The sequence below is a fragment of the Daldinia loculata genome (genome assembly GCF_022478755.1).
Source record: "Daldinia loculata strain CBS 113971 unplaced genomic scaffold F4817scaffold_15, whole genome shotgun sequence".
Taxonomy (NCBI): domain Eukaryota; kingdom Fungi; phylum Ascomycota; class Sordariomycetes; order Xylariales; family Hypoxylaceae; genus Daldinia; species Daldinia loculata.
The window spans coordinates 537,536-557,269 of NW_026054869.1; the positions used below are offsets into that span (position 1 = coordinate 537,536).

The 19,734-nt window shown below is 46.9% G+C and overlaps 8 protein-coding genes and 1 non-coding gene across 9 annotated transcripts; 4 read left to right on the forward strand and 5 right to left on the reverse strand.

The window, feature by feature from the left end:
• Positions 1–1,393: 1,393 nt before the first annotated feature.
• Positions 1,394–3,224, forward strand: F4817DRAFT_333279 (putative PHOSPHOADENOSINE PHOSPHOSULFATE reductase). The gene has a single exon (XM_049302741.1). It carries the CDS (start codon positions 1,772–1,774, stop codon positions 2,738–2,740), a length of 969 nt encoding a protein of 322 aa, XP_049160610.1. The 5' UTR covers positions 1,394–1,771; the 3' UTR covers positions 2,741–3,224.
• Positions 3,225–3,247: 23 nt separating this feature from the next.
• Positions 3,248–5,832, reverse strand: F4817DRAFT_333283 (uncharacterized protein). The gene is made up of 4 exons (XM_049302742.1): positions 5,602–5,832; positions 5,470–5,536; positions 4,661–5,394; positions 3,248–4,612 (listed from the first exon to the last, which is right to left on the reverse strand). Exons 1-4 carry the CDS (start codon positions 5,611–5,613, stop codon positions 3,560–3,562), a joined length of 1,866 nt encoding a protein of 621 aa, XP_049160611.1. The 5' UTR covers positions 5,614–5,832; the 3' UTR covers positions 3,248–3,559.
• A 277-nt stretch (positions 5,833–6,109) lies between these two features.
• Positions 6,110–6,199, forward strand: F4817DRAFT_t65. Its single transcript has one exon. It is a non-coding gene; the product is annotated as a tRNA-Phe (tRNA).
• Positions 6,200–6,779: 580 nt separating this feature from the next.
• Positions 6,780–8,416, reverse strand: F4817DRAFT_57678 (uncharacterized protein). The gene is made up of 5 exons (XM_049307655.1): positions 8,063–8,416; positions 7,768–7,932; positions 7,595–7,657; positions 7,479–7,528; positions 6,780–7,424 (listed from the first exon to the last, which is right to left on the reverse strand). Exons 1-5 carry the CDS (start codon positions 8,114–8,116, stop codon positions 7,415–7,417), a joined length of 342 nt encoding a protein of 113 aa, XP_049160612.1. The 5' UTR covers positions 8,117–8,416; the 3' UTR covers positions 6,780–7,414.
• Positions 8,417–8,490: 74 nt separating this feature from the next.
• On the reverse strand, positions 8,491–10,407 carry F4817DRAFT_57689 (uncharacterized protein). Its single transcript, XM_049307656.1, has 2 exons — positions 9,126–10,407; positions 8,491–9,073 (listed from the first exon to the last, which is right to left on the reverse strand). Exons 1-2 carry the CDS (start codon positions 10,086–10,088, stop codon positions 8,705–8,707), a joined length of 1,332 nt encoding a protein of 443 aa, XP_049160613.1. The 5' UTR covers positions 10,089–10,407; the 3' UTR covers positions 8,491–8,704.
• Positions 10,408–11,289: 882 nt separating this feature from the next.
• Positions 11,290–12,176, forward strand: F4817DRAFT_364213 (splicing factor 3B subunit 10-domain-containing protein; the record flags this gene model as incomplete). The annotated part of the gene is made up of 2 exons (XM_049306725.1): positions 11,290–11,400; positions 11,690–12,176. The coding sequence occupies 2 exons, from the start codon at positions 11,290–11,292 to the stop codon at positions 11,963–11,965; spliced, it is 387 nt and encodes a 128-aa protein (XP_049160614.1). The 3' UTR covers positions 11,966–12,176.
• An 81-nt stretch (positions 12,177–12,257) lies between these two features.
• Positions 12,258–13,285, reverse strand: F4817DRAFT_314516 (MAGE-domain-containing protein; the record flags this gene model as incomplete). The annotated part of the gene is made up of 3 exons (XM_049300412.1): positions 12,258–12,778; positions 12,833–12,961; positions 13,027–13,285. 3 exons carry the CDS (start codon positions 13,283–13,285, stop codon positions 12,258–12,260), a joined length of 909 nt encoding a protein of 302 aa, XP_049160615.1.
• A 315-nt stretch (positions 13,286–13,600) lies between these two features.
• F4817DRAFT_333293 (mitochondrial inner-membrane-bound regulator-domain-containing protein) lies at positions 13,601–16,414 on the forward strand. Its single transcript, XM_049302743.1, has 3 exons — positions 13,601–14,652; positions 14,710–14,984; positions 15,044–16,414. Exons 1-3 carry the CDS (start codon positions 13,734–13,736, stop codon positions 16,349–16,351), a joined length of 2,502 nt encoding a protein of 833 aa, XP_049160616.1. The 5' UTR covers positions 13,601–13,733; the 3' UTR covers positions 16,352–16,414.
• Positions 16,415–16,858: 444 nt separating this feature from the next.
• F4817DRAFT_333295 (translation elongation factor EF-1 alpha) lies at positions 16,859–19,267 on the reverse strand. Its single transcript, XM_049302744.1, has 6 exons — positions 19,085–19,267; positions 18,917–18,976; positions 18,813–18,853; positions 18,664–18,752; positions 18,269–18,407; positions 16,859–18,202 (listed from the first exon to the last, which is right to left on the reverse strand). The coding sequence occupies exons 2-6, from the start codon at positions 18,919–18,921 to the stop codon at positions 17,094–17,096; spliced, it is 1,383 nt and encodes a 460-aa protein (XP_049160617.1). The 5' UTR covers positions 18,922–18,976; positions 19,085–19,267; the 3' UTR covers positions 16,859–17,093.
• Between the last annotated feature and the right edge of the window lie 467 nt (positions 19,268–19,734).

Genomic DNA, 19,734 nt, shown 5'->3' on the forward strand with positions numbered 1-19,734 from the left:
TAAGTACCTGCCTAGTCCGTAAATATAAATGATCTCCGGCATTTAAAAGGAGAAGATGCAATTCTTGGTACGGCTATCGGCCCCGATGACCCGTTCAAGCGGCTCTTTAACCATTGCAACATCACAACATCATACCGAGACCCGATTTCTTCAACTTTCTTTTTCTCGTAGCTTCATAATTTCTTTCAACCTTCCGACAACCGCTAACAATTCGCCATATCCCCTAAGGATGGTGACATTCCCTTGTTCGAGCGCTTGCTTTGTAAGGCGTTAGGAGCGGTAAGAGTGAAATGACCGGATCAGTTGGGAGACTCCTGTAATAATCATGTAGATCTTATGTATGCTAATGACAAGCACATCGATCGGGTTTCTAACAAACCTCCAAAGGGTGGATATCATCTGCTACGCCTCAAGGGATCGATATAGTACTCTATCAGCACTCTTCTTTGCATAGGCCCGCACTGATTGTAGCTCTGTCACATTATACAGCTGTTGGGTAGCATTTAATATAACCGAGCACCACGTAAAGGGATGTAGAGAATAGGAAGAGGACGTCCACGATATGTAGATTTCAAGCACGACAAATAACTCTGCAGCCATACAGATATATATACTGTTGAAGAAGTAGATAAATTTTGAACCATCTAGACCCATGATTGCGTGCTTAACGTACGAACCTCATAACTACAAATATATAAATCTTCTATGGCCGCACCAATAACAGTGACTTCGTGGCAGAGAGCACGCAATAAATTCTGTCCAACATTAACCCACCGGATTCTAACTAATCATGCTAAGTGTCAAACGGTTTTCGAAAGCCAAGCAAGTATCCATGTCAAGTCGATGGCATCATTCCGTAGCGCCCCGGCAGAGATAAAGCAACGGCACCAAACCACATGGATGGATCCAGTTTGAAACCCAGTCGTGACGTCGAAAAAAAGCACAGCTCGGAGCTTAGATCAGCATGGCATTTCAACGTTCAAAGTAAAGAGTACAGCAGTTCTGACATGGGCTTACATGAGCATAACATCAAGTCAACAAAGAGATGGAAGTCAAATCGAACCAGGCCAGAAGTATCGGTAACTCGCCCGCGGCTTTTCTCACCCGTCGAACTTGAAGAAGGGGGGACCCAATATTCTGCCAATCAATAGGTCGGTTGTGCTGTCGCTAGGTGTCGCAACTACACTAGCGCCGATGTCGTGATCGGTGTCTAAAATTTCTAAAGGCGCCTCGATGCCCTTGGGCTCCGGCCTGCCGCCTGTTAAATCTCATCTAAGCAGATCGCGCAATACCCCCAGCTCCATATGCAACAGCTTTTTCCCACACGAACAAGTAAAGACATCCCGAGAACCGGATTAGTCATGTAGACACGGGAGAAATGATACGCAAATAACACTTAGTAACTGTTTTGACTAGACGTTACTACGGGAATTATAGTAGAAGATGTAGGTATGTAAGTACCGACTCGGTCTACAGGATAGATTCTTTCCATTGTCCCCTTTTATAACTTGAACAGCACCTCTGGCGCTTTTCCCCATAGTGATATCTTCTAATCCTTCTTCTGGTCCTCTGCTCTTCTTCCATCATTGCTCTCTCATCATCCTTAAACCTCTCAAAACGTCTTCTCAGTGTCTCGTAGCGGTATAATTCGTATTCTCGTCTTGTCCTAACCGCCAGTCCTCTCAAACCTTTCAAGCCTTTCAAGCCTTTGCCCACTTGACTTACACCTACCTCCCTTGGGCAAAATAAATCTTCATAAAATAAATTCAAGATGGGGTCGTCGTCGTATGTCGAGCGGGCCTCCCCACGCCACTCATCCAAGGACCTAGCCTCCACAACCGATCTAGAATCAGGATATGCCTCAGCGTCGTCGTCGACGGCGGAGTCCACAAGCGAGCTGCCCCAAGTGACGCTCACCGCACCACACGTCAGACACCTCAACCAACAGCTAGAAAAGATGAATTCCATGGACCGGCTCCGCTTCGTCAAGATCTTATTTCCCAACCTATACCAATCAACAGCCTTCGGCCTTACCGGCCTAGTATCCACAGACATGCTCTCAAAAATCGAGAAGGAATCGCCCGACTCATCGCCCGTCGACCTCATCTTCCTCGACACGCTGTACCATTTCCAGGAAACATACGACCTGGTTCAAAGAGTCAAGGATCGATACCCCAACATCAAGATCCACACCTTTAAACCCCACGATGCCAATACCACCGTCGAGTTCGAGGAGCGCTATGGCGAGAAGTTGTACGAGACCGCCGCCGAACTATACGACTGGATCGCCAAGGTCGAGCCGCAACAGCGCGCTTACTCGGACCTCAACGTAGCTGCTGTCCTGACCGGCCGCCGGCGTTCGCAAGGCGGCGAGCGTGACAAGATCGGCGTGCTGGAGGTTGACGAGGAGGCGGGTATCGTCAAGATCAACCCGCTCGTCGACTGGACCTTCGCCCAGGTCAAGCAGTACATCACAGAGAACAACGTACCGTATAACCCGCTCCTAGACCGCGGGTACAAGTCCGTCGGCGACTGGCACTCGACATCTCCCGTGTCTGCGGGCGAAGACGAGCGCGCGGGCCGCTGGAAGGGCCAGGAGAAGTCCGAGTGTGGAATCCACAACAAGAAGTCGCGGTACGCGCAGTACCTGCAAGAAATGCAACGGAAAGCCGAAGAGGAACGGCTTACCGCGGCGCTCAAGAGTCTTGAGCGGGAGCAGCAGACGGAGGTCACGGCATGAGTCTGGGGACAGGAACTTACTATATATATAAATCGGAGCGGGAAGAAGACATTTCACGGCGGGCCAGTTAGGGTGTATGCATATGGTTTCCACGACCGGAACCTCGGATGATGATTTAGAAATGGGTATTCATTACAATGCGACGGCGTTCGGGCGTACGCTGCTCTCAGACGTGAGCAAGCATATTTAGGGGGTTGATTATCCAACTAACAATAACTTATAAGAGCATTATATTGACAATTATATCACACGTTGACTTATCATCCAACATATGACGTGTAATTGCCTGAGAATAAAGACATACAATCTTCCTATCTGGTGATAATTCGCAAATAATAAAGAGGTCAACGTGATGTCAAAATACGATCATTGATGGTTGTCGGTTGAATAGATGTGCGTGTCTACCGGGCGCTTGGCACCAAACAGGAATGGGCGGATCGGCGTCAGCCTCCGGATTAGAATCGGTGCGGGGGAAGAGCAACCCTTAAGATCGGCTGAGCCAATATCACTACAGAATGTATATATGTAATATATATGCATACGTATACATATATATAAATAATTGGTAGGTATTTATCAAGTTCAAGATGAGTTTCCTGCTCCCAAGTCTTGGTAGCTTTGAATTACAAAAGATTCGACACGCATAAACAACATAAATCAGATCAGAAATAGTATGACACGGAAATATCCCTTCATGTTTACCCAATTCTTTAGATATACAATGCTACTTTACACTATTCGCAGGTATAACCAGGAAACGGAACGTATCAATATAATACGTTTCATCGGGGTTATTCAAGAACAATATACTGGAGAAAATCAAGCTGCCTTCGTTTCCGGAGGAGGTGTAGCCTCCTTTGGCCCGCCTTGCTGATTCAAGGCGGCTTCTAGACCACTGAATAGATCAGGACTCTCGGGTTCATTCTCCTCTCCGCCTTCTATGGTAGCGCCTTCGGCTTTGGTATCAATAGGCCCAGGAGCTGGTAGGTCATCGGCAAGTACCAGAGCCGGAGCTGGAGCTGGAGCCGGAGCCGCTTCAGGACCTTGTGGTTCTTGATTCGTAACCACGCTCACAACTGTCTCGGAAACAACCTCTTCAATTGGCTGTTCGATATTCGTGATCTCTAGCATAGCTGCGGGCGGTGGTGAGCGATGCGTAGAAGCATCTTCGCCTTGAACAGGATTTACGGTTGGTAGCGGATTAACCGCTGAAACATCCGGCTGTTGCGCTTCTTCTTCCACTACGGGCGGAACCAGAGTTTCTGTCTGCTCTTGGCGAGGACCATCCGTCATCTCCACGTCTACCTCAAGCTTTGCTGCAGCTGATTCCGTTCCCTGAGGAACCGTTTCGATAGGATCAGTTAACGCCGGAACGGGAGCCAATGACGTTTCCGACGGCCTGGTATCAGTCGTAGCGACTATACTTGCGATTTCTCCGATCGGTGGAAGTTTCGGCGATAAGTCGGCTGGTGATGTTGCGGCTACAACGTTTTTGAGCGGGCTTCCTTCGAATTGCGATGGGACATGCTGCGGAAGAGGTTGGACTGGGTTTAAATTAGAATTAGAAGGAGGCGATGGCGCCTTTGTTAGCGGCGGCCCAACACTGGGCGAGATCTCCGATGGTATCGTGTCGATGGAGGGCTCAGCCTGAGTAATTGCTGGAGGAACTTCAGCGACGCTATCAGGTTTGGTTTCACTTTCAGCTCTAAAACCCGCCCCGTTCTCACCATCAGGCATTTCGCTGTCCTCCTCGTCGCCATCGTCGCCATCCTCACCATCATCTCCGTCGTCTTCTCCGTCGTCTCCGTCATCATCATCGGCCATTTCGCTGTCCTGGTTTTTGGTTTCGGAATGGTCGTCTTGTTTGGTATTCTAACAACAATTAGTACGTGGTGATATGACTGACCGAAGCTAACTTACATCAGATTCTGGAAGATTGAGTTTAGTACCATCCGTAGTAGTATCCACGCCTGTATTGGTCGCTTCAGGGCGTGTGTTTGTTGGCAAAGGCAGCTTCTTCTTCCGTCCTCGGCCAGGTCCCTTAGGCTTTCTCTTGGGCGGTGGCGGCCGTCTTCGGACCGGAGTCGCAGCGACAGATGTTTCGCCATTTGCAGTAGCATTAGGCGCTGGAACTACCGTAGTCGATATAATCTCCCCATCCACCGGCTGGCCTTCATTTAATGTAATTTCTTGCGTGTAAGGGTTTCCTGCGGCGTCGATGCGGCGGACGGTAGCTTTCATTATAATCGGACTAGATGACGGGCCAGCCGGAAGGCTGGATGATAGGGTGATAACTCCCTTCCTTCGTTTAGCCAGGTGGGAGACGGCGGTACCCTCGGCATTACGGGCGACCTGCTTCCAAACTTTGACTCGATAGCCTTTGATGCTTGGGTCCTCCTCCTTCTTCTCTGGTTTCTCTGCTAGGGCAGCATCGGGGTCAACCTCCTCTTCTTCCGCGGGCGCTGGCCGCTTGTACAGCCTCCCTGAGCGAGCTGCCCTTAGCAGCTCTTGAGTGTGCGTGGGCAGCAAATGCGAATCTTTCGGCATGCCATGTGGAAGTTCGATTGCCCATATGTCGTTCTTCTGAGTTGTGTCTGTGGGCGGAGGTGGTCCAATCTTGACCCATTCCTGGCGCCATTGTCTTACGGGCAAACCTTTTGAAAACGAGGTCAGCTGTTGTCATCATGCGACGTGCGACATGCTATAGAGGACTAGGAAGCAAACCATACCCTCAAAATCGTCATGTTCTACATATCCGCTACGATTTCCACGTCGCGTTTGGGTATTTGGACGAAACTATAATAGATATATTATTAGCTAGGCTTAATAATAGTGACTTGAAGGGTACAGGATCTTGGTACATTAGGAGCCATTTGAAGCCATTAAGAAGCTACGCGCTATTCGGGGGGTTCTCGGTCTTTGCCGAATAAATTGGAGATTCTAATAGTTTAAATGTTTATCTCTAGTATCTCCAGTATCTGTACGAAGGGTGATTGGCGAGCCAGTGGCGGGAGAGGATGATGCAAGAAGTATCAGGACCTATCCAAGAGAGTTGACTTGCATGCAACGGAGAACAGAAATGGCTACGCCGTTGCGCAGGTGAGAGTCTGAGAACACGCAATAACAAATGCAACAAATGCTTATGACTAAGCAACATTACATAACTTGCAATGATCTAAACTCTCTTAGGTACATATGGTACAATGTACCCACTAAGAGCCCCACTTATACATGTACCAATGTACTCTGGCAGGCTGACAAACAGAAGGCCAGAGCACTACGGAATACAACTCAAGAGATCCAACCATCCCCGATGCGACAAATCAAGTTTGGTTGATAGACTAGATAAAACCTCACCAAAAATATCAAGCGGGGATAGCTCAGTTGGGAGAGCGTCAGACTGAAGTCCAACTTCATTCTAACATCTGAAGGTCGTGCGTTCGATCCGCACTCACCGCATCTTACCTTTTGCTACCCTTCAAGCTTGTGAAGGGTAGATGATTTTTTTCTATATTTTTTGTTGAAGTTGTCTTAGACTGAGGTCAAACTACACTCCAACATGTGAAAAGTTGTGTGTTCGATTCGCACCTGCCGCGGTCTACATTTTAGACCTTTTAAGCTTAAAGAAAGCGTCAAACTCTAATATTTATTCCAACATGTAAAACTAGGCGTTCAGTTCGTGCTTGGCCACATTTCAATTTTGTCAAACACTTAGATGCATACCAACACAACTTGCGTCAGTCAATCTTTGAAATATATTGCTACCTCATGCTTGCGGGGTTCAAAAATATTTATTTTCTGCATTCATTCTTCTCTTTTCTTTATGCTCTCATTATGAAGGCTTGATATCTAGTAGTGCGAACCAACCATAGTAATCCCGAATTCATCGTTAAAGCCAGTCGGGTTTCTTATACTTTCAAGGGGGTTGCTTTCTGACCAGTCTGCATGCACCTTAAATGATTAAATGATATGTGAAGACAATAAATTTACTCGTGGAGGACGTGTCTCTATTATACTTGGTAGATATAGGTTTATGTGGTGATGGATCGATTAGTAAGTACTATCTAGACCTATCTATCTAACTGTTGATTACGAACAGAATGCTTCTTGTTTAAACGTAAGTTTAATTAATATATACAGACAGCAGTAATTTGTTATGTCAAAAGGGAATGACAAAGACAGGATGGCCAGTCTCTAGTTAGAATGTTCTGCCTTAAATGAGGAGTGTATTGATTGCTATACAGCGGATATCCGAATGGTCTCTGCTAGCTTGGCAAGAAAGCCTAGATACATACATACTGGCGAACTATCACTCGTAAGTTCATATAAGGCAACTTGAGCAGAATTGGCATTCGATATCATGATGTGAGATGACCTTGGTACTCCTTGCCGTACCGCACATTGCCTTGTTCGTAGGCCATACTTTTATACCCCGTTTCATGCGTACCAAATTCTAACCTGATCCCGTTTCCGTTTTCTCCCTGCTCTAATGAGACTTGATACTCCTACGAACTAGGAGAGCGGACGCCGCAAGCCTATAATTCAACCGCGCGCTTGATGTACAATGAAGTTTAATGGTACAGGGCTGGTACGTCTCGTATAGTAGAGGCGAGACGCATGAGAAGAACGAGGTGACCCTATTGCGGATAGTCTAAAGCATCGCACAGGGTGGTATTAATCCCATCTATAAAGGTTAGCCGCTGTTACCTAGTTTGCAGCATAACATTGATATGCTCACCCTGTATCCTTCTGCCGCGAAATATCTCCGGACTTTCCGCTTTGCTTACCCTGTTGGCGTAGGTTATTAGCAACTGTATATGACTGCACAAATATTAAGGCTCTTAGGAAACATACCGATATTCCGCCCTCCACTACTAACCGATCTATCTGGTAGAATTGGCTGATGACCGTTTGGCGCTGTGAGAGAAAATAGACTCGTTAGCTAAACTGTTCATCACGCCGTGCTACACTGCCTCTTGTCGTCGAAATGACCCTTCAGCCGGCTGCGAGATATATAGATGCCGTACCTTCATCATCTGCAACTCCTTTAGTCCCTTCTGTATGAGTGTCTGTATCTCTCTAGGGTCCTGTACGCCCGCGTTCTCTCGGAATGCGTCTCTCGTTCGGCGCTTCGCGTACTCTCTGAAGTTGTAGGCCTCAAACTGCTTGCCTTGACGCAGCAGCTGGCGGTACTAGATGGCAAAGCAGTACATATTAGCCCAGCTCATGACTACGGAGTATAGAGTGCGTGTGCTTGGGATTTGTGAATGTCGGCGCACTATAGTGCAGCACATGGTTGGATATAGCAAGAGTAGATCTCACCAATGATCGAGCTTGCTGCGGCAAGTCGCCCTTCAGGGCTGAGACCATGGACATAGTTGATGCGCTAGATCGGATCGCAGGTTGGTGTAGTTAGATATGACCGATATAGTTTATCTAGGAGAAGTTGGAGGTGTTATGGAGACGTTGGCTTTTCAACTGTGTAGCTGATGGTAAAATGCCGATTGCGATAGCGATATTGTCGCGGCGATAGCTTTAGTAGCTTTTTTTTGGTCAGTTTATGTACTTGCTCGGCCAAAAATACAATCGGCGCCGAGCACGGAAAGCTTTAGGTCTCGGCCTTCCAACTGAAATCAAATAACCCCTCGGAGATATTAAAGCTTATGTAACTTTGACTGCGGGGCATTTAGGTATTTTAGGTATTACGTATTTACAAGGTCACTTTTACATACACCATTAAGACTGTGCAACTTCGGAATACCAGCGCAGTACATGGCTCGCAACCTATTATATTTATAATAGGTATATTTACATCCATCCACGCTAGCCATGTTCAACATGGACTGGTACGATGCAGGCCGTTGGCCTTTATATGCATTGTTACCCTTCTACATTCAGCCGGTCTCGTCCTTAATCCATACAAGTACAAGAAGAGAAGAAGTTCCTACTATACATTCGTAGCCCTTATTTCACTGTAGCGCTTGTTTTCTGCTGCCATTCTGCTATAGCATTATCAAATGTCACCAGATGCTCTTCGATCTTTCTAGCGCTATACCTCGTCTTATCTTCCGGGTCGAATTCAAGCTGATTTTCATCTTTAACCTCATGCTGAGTACTCTTCCGCCGGGGAATATGGACACCGTCGCGATGACGCTGAAAGTTCTCGTTAAAGCAGCGAGCCGAGCAAAACACGGATGGGATGCCGAGCGTTTCTACACACTCTTGACAGAAGACTAAAACAGTTCTTCCGTCATCCATCTCGACATCTTCGTCGTGGAGGAGGACACATCTCTGGCCGGATGCACACTCATGTCTTGCTTCAACATGTGCTTCCTATCAACAGTAAGAATTCATTCGCGACTATCACAGGGAGAGAACAACTTACATAGCGTTCGTCTGCACACTTCTGAGAACAGAAGACAGTAGGCCCGACTCCAAGTCTATAAAAATCGCCCAGAATTTGGCATAGGGGACATATAATAAAGTCTTGCGCATATGGGGTTTTCGAGCATACCGAACACGGCGGTAGGGACTGCTGATCATCAGGGAGTGCTGTTTCTCTGGTCTTATCCTGCTGTGCCTTATCGCTCTTCGCTTTACCCAGTTCGTGTGCTGCTTTAGCCCTCTTCAGTTCTTCGAGCTGCTTATGAAGTGCCTGCTTCTGATCTTGGTCACCCTTAGCTAAATGCCGGTCACGGATCATGACACTGATGGTATCCGCAATTGACGTCCCATTTCTAACCATATCGATGTACTTCTGAGCTTTTGCTGCACCCGAAGGGTCGTGAGCGGGTTGAAAAAATATATCAATGTAGGCTTCGACCCGTGTCTGGGGTAGGTTAGCATGTTTCAGCCGTTCTATAAATTCGTCGAATGCTTCTTGGTTCTTGACGGCGCCGTCGCTAAAGGACGCTCTCAGTTCTGAAGCAAGCTGATCTGCGGATATGCTCCGGTCGTTGATCTTTTGTTGTAGAATTCGATCCTCGGCTGGGGATTTTGTAATATGTTGAAGTCCTATGTTTTTTACTTTGTCTCGGTACCACTCTTTCTTCTCGTCAACTATGCGCTGCTCAATAGTCTTGAGATCGACCTCAAAATTGTGAGCTTTAGAAAACATAGTATCAAGCTCGAGTAGAAACGGCCGCCGGCCAGAAAACCATTCCTTAGAAGCAGAGTTGAGATATCGATCCCTTATGCGGTTAAGGAGACGGGTCCAACAATCTGGACACTCGATAGGATGCCTCTTGCCATGATCCTTGGCACAGGACGTTTTAATAGATTGTACATCATCGGCGCAAAACTGACGCTCCTTCTGAAGGGCGATAGCTTCATCCCATGGCTCTAGCATATTTTCAGACACGCAATCGCGAATCCCACTATTATATAGAGGCTAAGAAATTTTGGGTCTCATAGAGCTCTACTATATCCCCGTATCGTGATAAAAACGACTATGCCGCGTTGAAAGTGCCTGGTGATTTCCGAAACAAGGCCAATGGCAGCCAGGATTTATGCGCAATGGAGACGGTAGGCTGTTTATGGAACGTGTGGAAATCTACCATCCGAAGTATGGGTATAAGCTTAGTGTGATAATCTACTTATACATGTAGACACATATGCGACGCGCATTTGTACTTGGTGTATTAGATGTATTAGATGCAGTGTAGTGCTAAGTGCTAATTGGAACATTAAAAGGTACGAGCCATCGAAGTAACCCCAAGCTGGCCTGGGTTAGGTATTCTTATCCACATCTAGATAAGGTACGTACATATCTAGAACCTGCAGCCTTATGCCCAAGCTCTATGCAACATTGAACTTTATATATTTTGCATCAATTTAATACAGATCTTTACGAACTAACCGCTTGGAGAATTAATGCAATTCGAGTCAATTCTAGTCTCATACAAAATATCATTCCTCTCTTCTGTAAACATTGAAGACTTCCTCTTCCCAATGTTGGTAGATTATAAAGAGACTACAAGGGCTCCCAAAAGAAAGCGAGAGCGTTTGCTCAGACAGAGTAAATAATGTCTTGCAGAAAGGATCGTGGAGGTATTCCTGAGTCGAATGGTAGCGGCAACGAGATGTGCATCTATAATTGGACTACTTTTAGACTCGAAGTCAGAAAATGGGAAGCGCTGTTAGCATTCGAACCACAAGAATTAATATGCCTATCTTTCGTTATGAATACCATAAGAGCAGCAAAAAAAAGATACTTGGAATATGTGAGATAAATGTACAATGTCGAAAGAATACTGTTGAGTTTAACTACATTGCGACATCCGTTAATTATAAGAAATATTTTTTGGCAGCTCCGTTGCTACTTGATAGACTCGGTATTATGAAGTAGGATTGCATGAGTGATAAAATTAGTAAAACGTAAGAATTAAAAAATCTTATTTCTCTTGAAATAGAGAAAAAATTAAATATCCACGGTGGGGATTGAACCCACGACCTATGCATATCTCAATACGAGAAAGTATAAGCTGTTTTGTTGATGTTAGTAAGTATTACGAAGTAAACTGAGACATGTTTGATTGACTTACAGCACCATGCTAACCACTGCACCACGCGGATTCGTTATTCGATTTGATTTTATTGCGTCTTATCACCCTTCGTCCTATCAGGGAATACCGAGGAATTCCCTAGATACATATTACTGGGTCAGCTATCATGTACATGTAACTAAACAGTCTGAAAACAGACTAAAAGCTGCAAGGGGCGCTCAGACCATATTTACCTAGGTACCTCTAGTTTATTTCGCGGTTACAGCAACAACTTGCCTCCTCGACTTCCGGCGACTTAAATAATTTCGGCATTTCCTACTAGTTTGTCTACTAGAACAGGCTAAATTATACGGTGCTAGACATATATTCAATAAAAAACCTACTGATATGGTATGTCAGATTGACTAGATTAAGCATCAAAGTACCAAAAGCTAACAGCATACAGGCGGACAAACTACGCACCCAGCAGGAGCTTGAGCGACTTCAAGCCAAGTACATCGGCACCGGTCACCCAGACACGACATCGTGGGAATGGAGAACCAACGTCGCGCGCGACACGTACTCGAGTCTCGTCGGTCACCCTTCGCAATTAGCCTACATCTCGCTCGCGCAAAACGAACCCGCCGCCAAAGTTCGAGCCCAGCTTCTACGAAAGATGATACAGCCATGTGGTCCTCCTCCTCCTCGTGAAGGCGAAGAACCCATACGCGGGCATAATTAATATGAAGAGTTACGGCGTAGTTGGTCGGGGCGCTGCAGTCTGCACTTGTAGCTGTTGAACAACGCCAAACGACCGATGCGCCGTCTAGATCAGACAGTTCAGGGCAATGGAAGGATCTTGATCAGATTCTGGTCGAGTAATAAAGGATAAAGACTACTACGTACAGGGCATTAGATTCCAAATGCCTACAGTGGTCATATCAGAAATAATTTCATGTGAAATGTGGTTTCATTACGGGGTATCGTCAAGTACATTGGGCTCTGAACTAACAGCGCCTTTAAATCCTCATCCCTCACTCCTCGGGAATGGCACTTTCATCATAGCCTTGTTGAGGTTCTTGTATTCCCAAGCTCCTCTGCAATTTCGTGTGGAAATCATCCGGAAGCTCGCCCCAGACTTCTGTGATCACAGCAGCAATACTTTCAGGTGGAACCTCGACTTTCCCCCGGGATCCGATACACCAAGTTACAGCATCCTCGTCGCCGTCGCTCTTTTCCACTACCTTGTCGACATAGGCCTGCCTCACAATCTTCTGTAGCACGTTATCGGTCTTGTCCATGGGCAAGTTCTGGCTGGCATTCAGGCGAGTCAAGTATCGTCGTAACTTCGTATCGCTCAGCTCTCCTCCATTGAGGACAATTAACGAGATGATCATAGTGTAGAACCCGACGTATGCAGCTTCTTCGGATGTGCTCGGTATTCGTGACGGGGCGATGATGGACTGCGATTTGTATTCTAGTGGCAGGGTCGAGACCAATATGTATTGTCTGGAGGATGCGGTGCTGTGGGAAGCCGCTTTCCTAGCGTTCGCCCCTATGTCAACTAGTTAGTAAAAGATAACAAGGCACGCCGTTGTACAATCCTTACTCTGCTTCTCCTTTAGTGTACGCTTCTCCTTGACGGGCAATTCCACCATCTCCATGCCAAAGACTTGTTGAAGCTGAGCTTGTGCCCCCTCAAACACGCGCTTAAACGATCTCGTATTGCTTCCCAAAACTATGTGTAGCTTTTTTAGAAAAGGGAGAACTGCAGGCTGGGTATCTTGAGTAGACTTAACTTACCTTTGTCTCGAATGCCGTCTCGCTTAATGGGTATCCTCGCATATTCACATGCTAGGGCGTATCGAACCAGCTTCTTGACTAGCTGGTCGTCTGCGTCTCCTGTCCTCTCCATATCGACATCGCCATCTTGATCTTCTTCAGAGGCTTCGGAATCGTCCGATTCGTGCTTGTGTCGAGACTGGCGACGCCGTCGGGCTTCGTTGGCATTATCGTTATTACCTGTTTTCCGCCGTCTTTGGGTCTGGGTTTGTGGAGGCATAGCTGTAGTCTGTAGATACTGATGTGAAGAGTATACTCTAATTTGTAAACGTGTGTATAAATAAATGTGTGTATAAATGTGTGTAAAACTATGGAATGCAAGATGCCTTAGGTTAGGTAGGATCCACTCCTAAATGTTACGACTCACGAGCTCGGCGGGGGAGATTGACTGAGACGCGTTTTACTTCTGTACGCGTAGAGACTCGAGAGATCCCACTTCAACTTTATCGATAGTACTTATCGCTATCAATCGATAAACTAGGATGCACATCCTAAAGCTGATTACCCGATTAAGAAGTAGACTAAAAAAGTTGGAGCGAAATATTTTATTATCTAGAGTCTTTTATTATCCACGATATTATATTCTCTAGTAGAGATTGGCCTATATATTAATATTTATTAATATTTTGGCCTGTTAGTCGCCTAGAGGATCTCTTTATTCCTTCTCCATGCTAGCCACCAGAGTGACTAGCGGCGCAATCTGTCTAAGATGCCGACTGCGTCTTCTTCATCGGAGCGCTCAGCCTTTTCAAGCCTCCAGTCGCATCAGCTGCAGTCGCATTACTAGAACCCAGCATCCAACCCTGCGACGCTTTCATGGAGACTCGACCGCCCGTTCCCTCGACGATGATTTAGCCCCCGAAGATGAGGACGTGAATCCGGAAAATAAAAATAAGGCGCGAGATAGGAAGCGCGAACATGGCGCAGGACGTGCCACTAAGACCTTGACCCTCCACAAGAGGCGTCTTTCTCGCGATCGCGTCCTCATGGAGGATTCAGGGAGTCTTGGTACCGATATGCTAGGCAAGCCTGCCTCTGTGATTATTATGAGGGACAAAGGCCTGCGTCGAAGAAAATACAATCCCTCTGCCCCTGATGATTCCGACGCTAAGCCCGACAACCGGCCTGCCAATCTCGAAGCTCTACTCAACCTCCAGCGAGAAACGCCAACCGCAGAGGAGGTCCGTGACAATATTCATAATTTAAAACCAAAATTAGATACTACCATGCCGGAAAGGGACTTCCGCAAGCTGCAAGCCGAGCTGATGAGCGGCTTTCTGACTGGCCAGCTTCATGATTATCTCGAGCATCACAAGCCGGGTGGGGTAAATACAACGTCGATTGCCTTCAGGAGCTATAGTTGGGTCAGAGAAATCAGTCCATGGGTGCCATTAAAACCCCATTCAGACCCCGTGGAAGATGGTAATATTAGCCTGCATGGATACACAACGGAGTCGACCACTCCAAAGGAGGAACTCGCACTACAAATCATGCGTGGATGTTGGGGTCTTTCGATTGCAGAGCTCGATGCTGGCCTTGGTGAAATAAACATCAAGGTTCGAAATTCTAGGTTTCTTCTGCTCATGCGTATGTCCGTCGCCTATACTTCCCTCTCAAGAGCAAGTCTCGCTAATCTCCCAATAGGTGGTACTCGGCGATGGATGACATTCATGGACCACGTATTGCTAGACCCTGGAGAGAAGATCGAGGCATTCCGGAGTAAAAAGACTATACGCATCGTGGCGACGAAAACAAAGGCTTCAACATTAGTAGAAGGGTTAGCCAAGACACTCAAACATATCACCGACGCAAGCTATCCGGTCGACTTCATCGCCTCGGAGCCCCTCGATGAAGCGGTACTAGAAGAAGTAGGACGTATCACAAATACACATGTTAGGATAAACCAGAGTACCAGACTGGTGAGCCAGCAGCCTTTCAAATAATACTTCTCGTACCTATACTAACTATATTTACGCAGCTTTACGTAACTTGGATGGAATCCGAAGAACATACTTCGCAAGGTCTTACAGGCCTAAGATCTCCAGGCGATGAAGTCTTCCGTCTGCTACTTACCGCTTTCAACCCACAACCAGCAACGACAGCTACTCTCTTGGCAGCAGACTCAAAAAGTCAGGCTACGGGCAGGTTTGTTATGAATACTGCAAACAAAGAAAAACTGGGATGGAATGACAGAACGGGTGCGTGGGCTCGTTACATACTACCAGTGGCATCCGAAGACAGCGATCCAGCAGTAATGAAACGACTTGACAGACTTGCGCTCCCCATTACACCACAGCCCGAATTGCCCACTTCCAATGGGCTCGATATGCCTTCATCGGATGTGTTACTATCCCCTTACAATAGCGTGGAATGGACGAAAGAGTCCCAAGTATCAACTGTAGCGCAGTTTGGCTCTTTGCTACACGCGAACAACCCCTCTGCCTCGCCTCCCAGTCTACCTGACCTCTTGACTGCCAATCACCTCCGAGTATTCGCCGCCGCCACGCCGCATGCTATTCAGCTTACCAAGTTTAATAACGGGACCCAATCGCCTGTCAAGACAAGAACATCAGTGGTTATCCGATTCTGGCCGACGCCCACCCTCGAGCCCACTCACAACGAAAGCAAAAAAAAGAAGCGGAAAGCCAAACCTAGCGTACCTAGCGTCACCACTCCTCCCGCGCCTCTCCTCGAGCTTCGCCTCGCAGTATCTGGCAATGAAATAAATGGCATCGAGAGTTTCCGCGCTATAAAGCGAACACAAGTAACGGACGTCATGCTCCCCGCGTCCCTCGTTGACCTACGCTTCACGCAGGCCCAGTACGCGGTGCCCGAGGGCGAACTTGCCGAGCTCGCTTCCTGGGAGCCGTTGAACACGTTTCTCAGGTCATCGCAATTCGACCTAGAGCGCGGCGAGTTCAAGACACCGCCAAAGCAGTCGTTCTCCGTCCTCTGGTATCCAGCCATGCGGCGTTTTTCCGGCGGCCCCACCGCATTTACAGCCAGCCCCGAATCCGGAACACCGCGAAACCTCGATACCGAGTATACGCTATCAAGTCTAGAGGTTCATCGCTCCATATCAATGCCATATGAAGGATTCAAATTATCATATACGTCTATAGAGGCAGGACCGGAGAGCGGGCGGAGAGCGGAAGTTACCTTGGAACCTGAAACTAGCGCTGATCCCCCTAAGGGAGGCGCGCGTAGATATCACGATAGCTTCTTAGCAGCCTGCCAAAAACTCGCCAGCACTGATGTGCTGTGGTCAGGATTACATAGCATGTAAATTACGGGGTTTGATCACCTAGCTGCAAACTATTGTGTGTAATATACTATACATTTATGAAGATTTCATGCTTTCTACTGTTTCGTAAGCAGCCAAAGCTACACGCAAAATCTCTCTTTACCTTACCCAAGTATAGGTAGAACATTGCAATCTTCATAGCGAGCATAGCCGGCACGTCAGTTTTATAAGCAGGTAGTCCTAAAATATTACGTTTCCGAATTATCATGTCAAATATGAAGACTGATTAAAAAACACCAACCATGATATCGTTGACGTAGTAATGATGATTTAATATACCAAATCTTCATCAAGCAATTATACTGGTATGTCTCTTAAGTGATCAATCATGTTACGGAAGGGATAGGGAAGCTTCCAGCGTGAACACACGATTGACAAAATAGGAGTCGAAGAATTTAATTAGGGAGAGATGGAGTGAAGTAGTAAGGCAGAGTTTTATAATCACTTTAGGGACACGACACATCACAATCACAGCATAAATAAGAGGGGTCACGGTCTATGACTCTATTTTACTACAAGCACATGATGAGAAAGTTTTGTCGCGGAAATGCCCATAACCCTTCCTCTCATACTGCGCTCGGTATCAAATGTCCGAGAGAACAGATCGTGTCAAAAGCAAAGGAAATTCGTAGAGGCATAGTCGTGTCGTCAAGGGCCCATGGCCGCTAACCAGCCGAAGACACATTACATCCCCGCGGCTGCAGTCCAGTTGTGATTGGCGTGCTTATTTCTTGCCAGTAGCCTTGGCGGCGGACTTGGTGACCTTGCCGCTCTTGGAGCTCTTGTTGACGGCCTTGATGACACCGACAGCAACGGTCTGTCGCATGTCACGGACGGCGAAACGACCGAGAGGAGGGTAGTCAGTGAAAGCCTCAACGCACATAGGCTTGGAGGGAATCATCTTGACGATGGCGGCGTCACCAGACTTGATGAACTTGGGGTTGTTCTCAACGGATTTACCCGTTCGTCGGTCAATCTTCTCCAGAAGCTCGGCGAACTTGCAGGCAATGTGGGCAGTGTGGCAGTCAAGAACAGGGGCGTAACCAGCACCAACCTGACCGGGGTGGTTGAGGACGATGACCTGGGCAGTGAAGTCATCACAGCCAGAAGGGGGGTCGTTCTTGGAGTCACCGGCGACGTTTCCTCGTCGGATTTCCTTGACGGAGACGTTCTTCACGTTGAAGCCAACATTGTCACCGGGGACACCCTCGGCAAGCTGCTCGTGGTGCATCTCGACGGACTTGACTTCAGTGGTGACACCAGCGGGGGCGAAGGTGACGACCATACCGGGCTTGATGATACCAGTCTCGATACGGCCGACGGGCACAGTTCCAATACCACCGATCTTGTAGACATCCTGGAGAGGGAGACGGAGGGGCTTGTCTGTGGGACGCTTGGGGGGCTCAATGGCGTCAATGGCCTCAAGGAGAGTCTTACCGGTGACCTTGCCACCCTTGGTTTCCTTCTCCCAGCCCTTGTACCAAGGAGCGTTGGCAGTAGGGGCCAACATGTTGTCACCGTGGAAACCGGAGATGGGGACGAAGGCAACAGTCTTGGGGTTGTAGCCGACCTTCTTGATGAAGTTGGAGGTCTCCTTGATGATTTCGTTGAATCGGTCCTCAGCCCACTTGGCAGTGTCCATCTTGTTGATGGCAACGATGAGCTGCTTGACACCCAGGGTGTAGGCGAGCAGAGCGTGCTCACGGGTCTGGCCATCCTTGGAGATACCAGCCTCGAACTCACCAGTACCAGCGGCAATGATGAGGATAGCGCAGTCGGCCTGCGAGGTACCAGTAATCATGTTCTTGATGAAGTCACGATGACCGGGGGCGTCTAAGCAAAGACAACATTAGTATCTAGGCGAAGTTCAATAGGTCTAGTGTAGGAGAGGGAACATACCGATGACGGTGACATAGTATCTGGGAGTCTCGAACTTCCAGAGGGCAATGTCGATAGTGATACCACGCTCACGCTCAGCCTTTAGCTTGTCAAGAACCCAGGCATACTTGAAGGAACCCTTGCCGAGCTCAGCGGCTTCCTATTGAGTGGGTCAGTGGATGCTTTTTTGATATCGCTTGGCATGTCTAGGGCTGGTTGCTCCGTGCACCAAAATGTTGTGCAGAACGTCAGAGCGGGGTAGGGAAAATTTTGTGCCCCTCGGTGGGGGTTGAGTCGTGACAGAGGAGGGGCACGCGGTTGAAGCGAAACAGCAAGAACTTCAAGTCCTAAGAGCTCTTGTCGATTCAAGCGTGGTTTACAAACGCGATAAATGTAAACAATGAAATATTACTAACCTTCTCGAACTTCTCGATGGTTCGCTTGTCGATACCACCGCACTGGTAGATCAAGTGGCCGGTAGTAGTGGACTTGCCACTGTCGACGTCTGAAATGACCAGTTAGATAATCTGCCATGATGCGCGTAGAAATTAATCAGGAAACTTACGGCCAATGACGACGACGTTGATGTGAATCTTGTCTTCCTTACTGTAGGTTTGTTGTTAGCAACGAGGCGCTTCGTGAAGAGCGCGATAGAGTTTTTCTACATACCCCATTTTGGCGGTAGAAGCTTGCTGATTTCTATTTGTGTGATGAAGGGAGACACGAAAACTGCGTAGATGATGGTTAGTTTACTGATCGTATGAGCAGTCTTGTAGTGGTAGATAGGATAGATGAAGTTGTTGATGGAAGAAGGAAGGGGAAAGGGGGGGTTCTCACGTTCAGCAGGTGTTAATGCTTCTGATTAACGGTGTGCGAGACGAAGATCAAAAGGAAACTCAGAAGAGTGTTTGGCGAGGGTGTGTAGGGGTTTATAAATTATTTCGGACGGTGGCTAAGGTAGATTTCTGATTGTGGGGGCATTGCCCCTCCTTAGGCCCTTCCTGCTTGCGCACCCCTCCTTCCCAATTCACAAACTGAATTTTTTTTCTTTGATATTTTTCCTTTTCCTACTGTACTTTGTACCTAATCTAAGTAATCTTTAAGGTTCGTACATTAACGTCAGTATATAAGACCTTAAGACCGTATTGATACCGTATATTCACGGTATAATTGTTTAAATAATTGCGCATTTTAATACGAAAAAAAAACGGTAGTTAAATCTACCAACGATATTACTTTATAACGGTATTTTTAAGGTTAAACGTTTTTTTAAATCAACGGTTTTTTTATTGCAAATGGTTTTTTTTAACCAACGGTTTTTTTACGGTTTTAATACGGTCCGAAAAAGTGTAATAAATAAAAAAAATATATTTATACTTATATATAAATAAATATTATTATACGTATTTACTTTAAGTCAAAAAGCTATAAGTAATTAAATTATAATATTATTAAAATAAACATTATTTTACATTTAAATAAGTTAC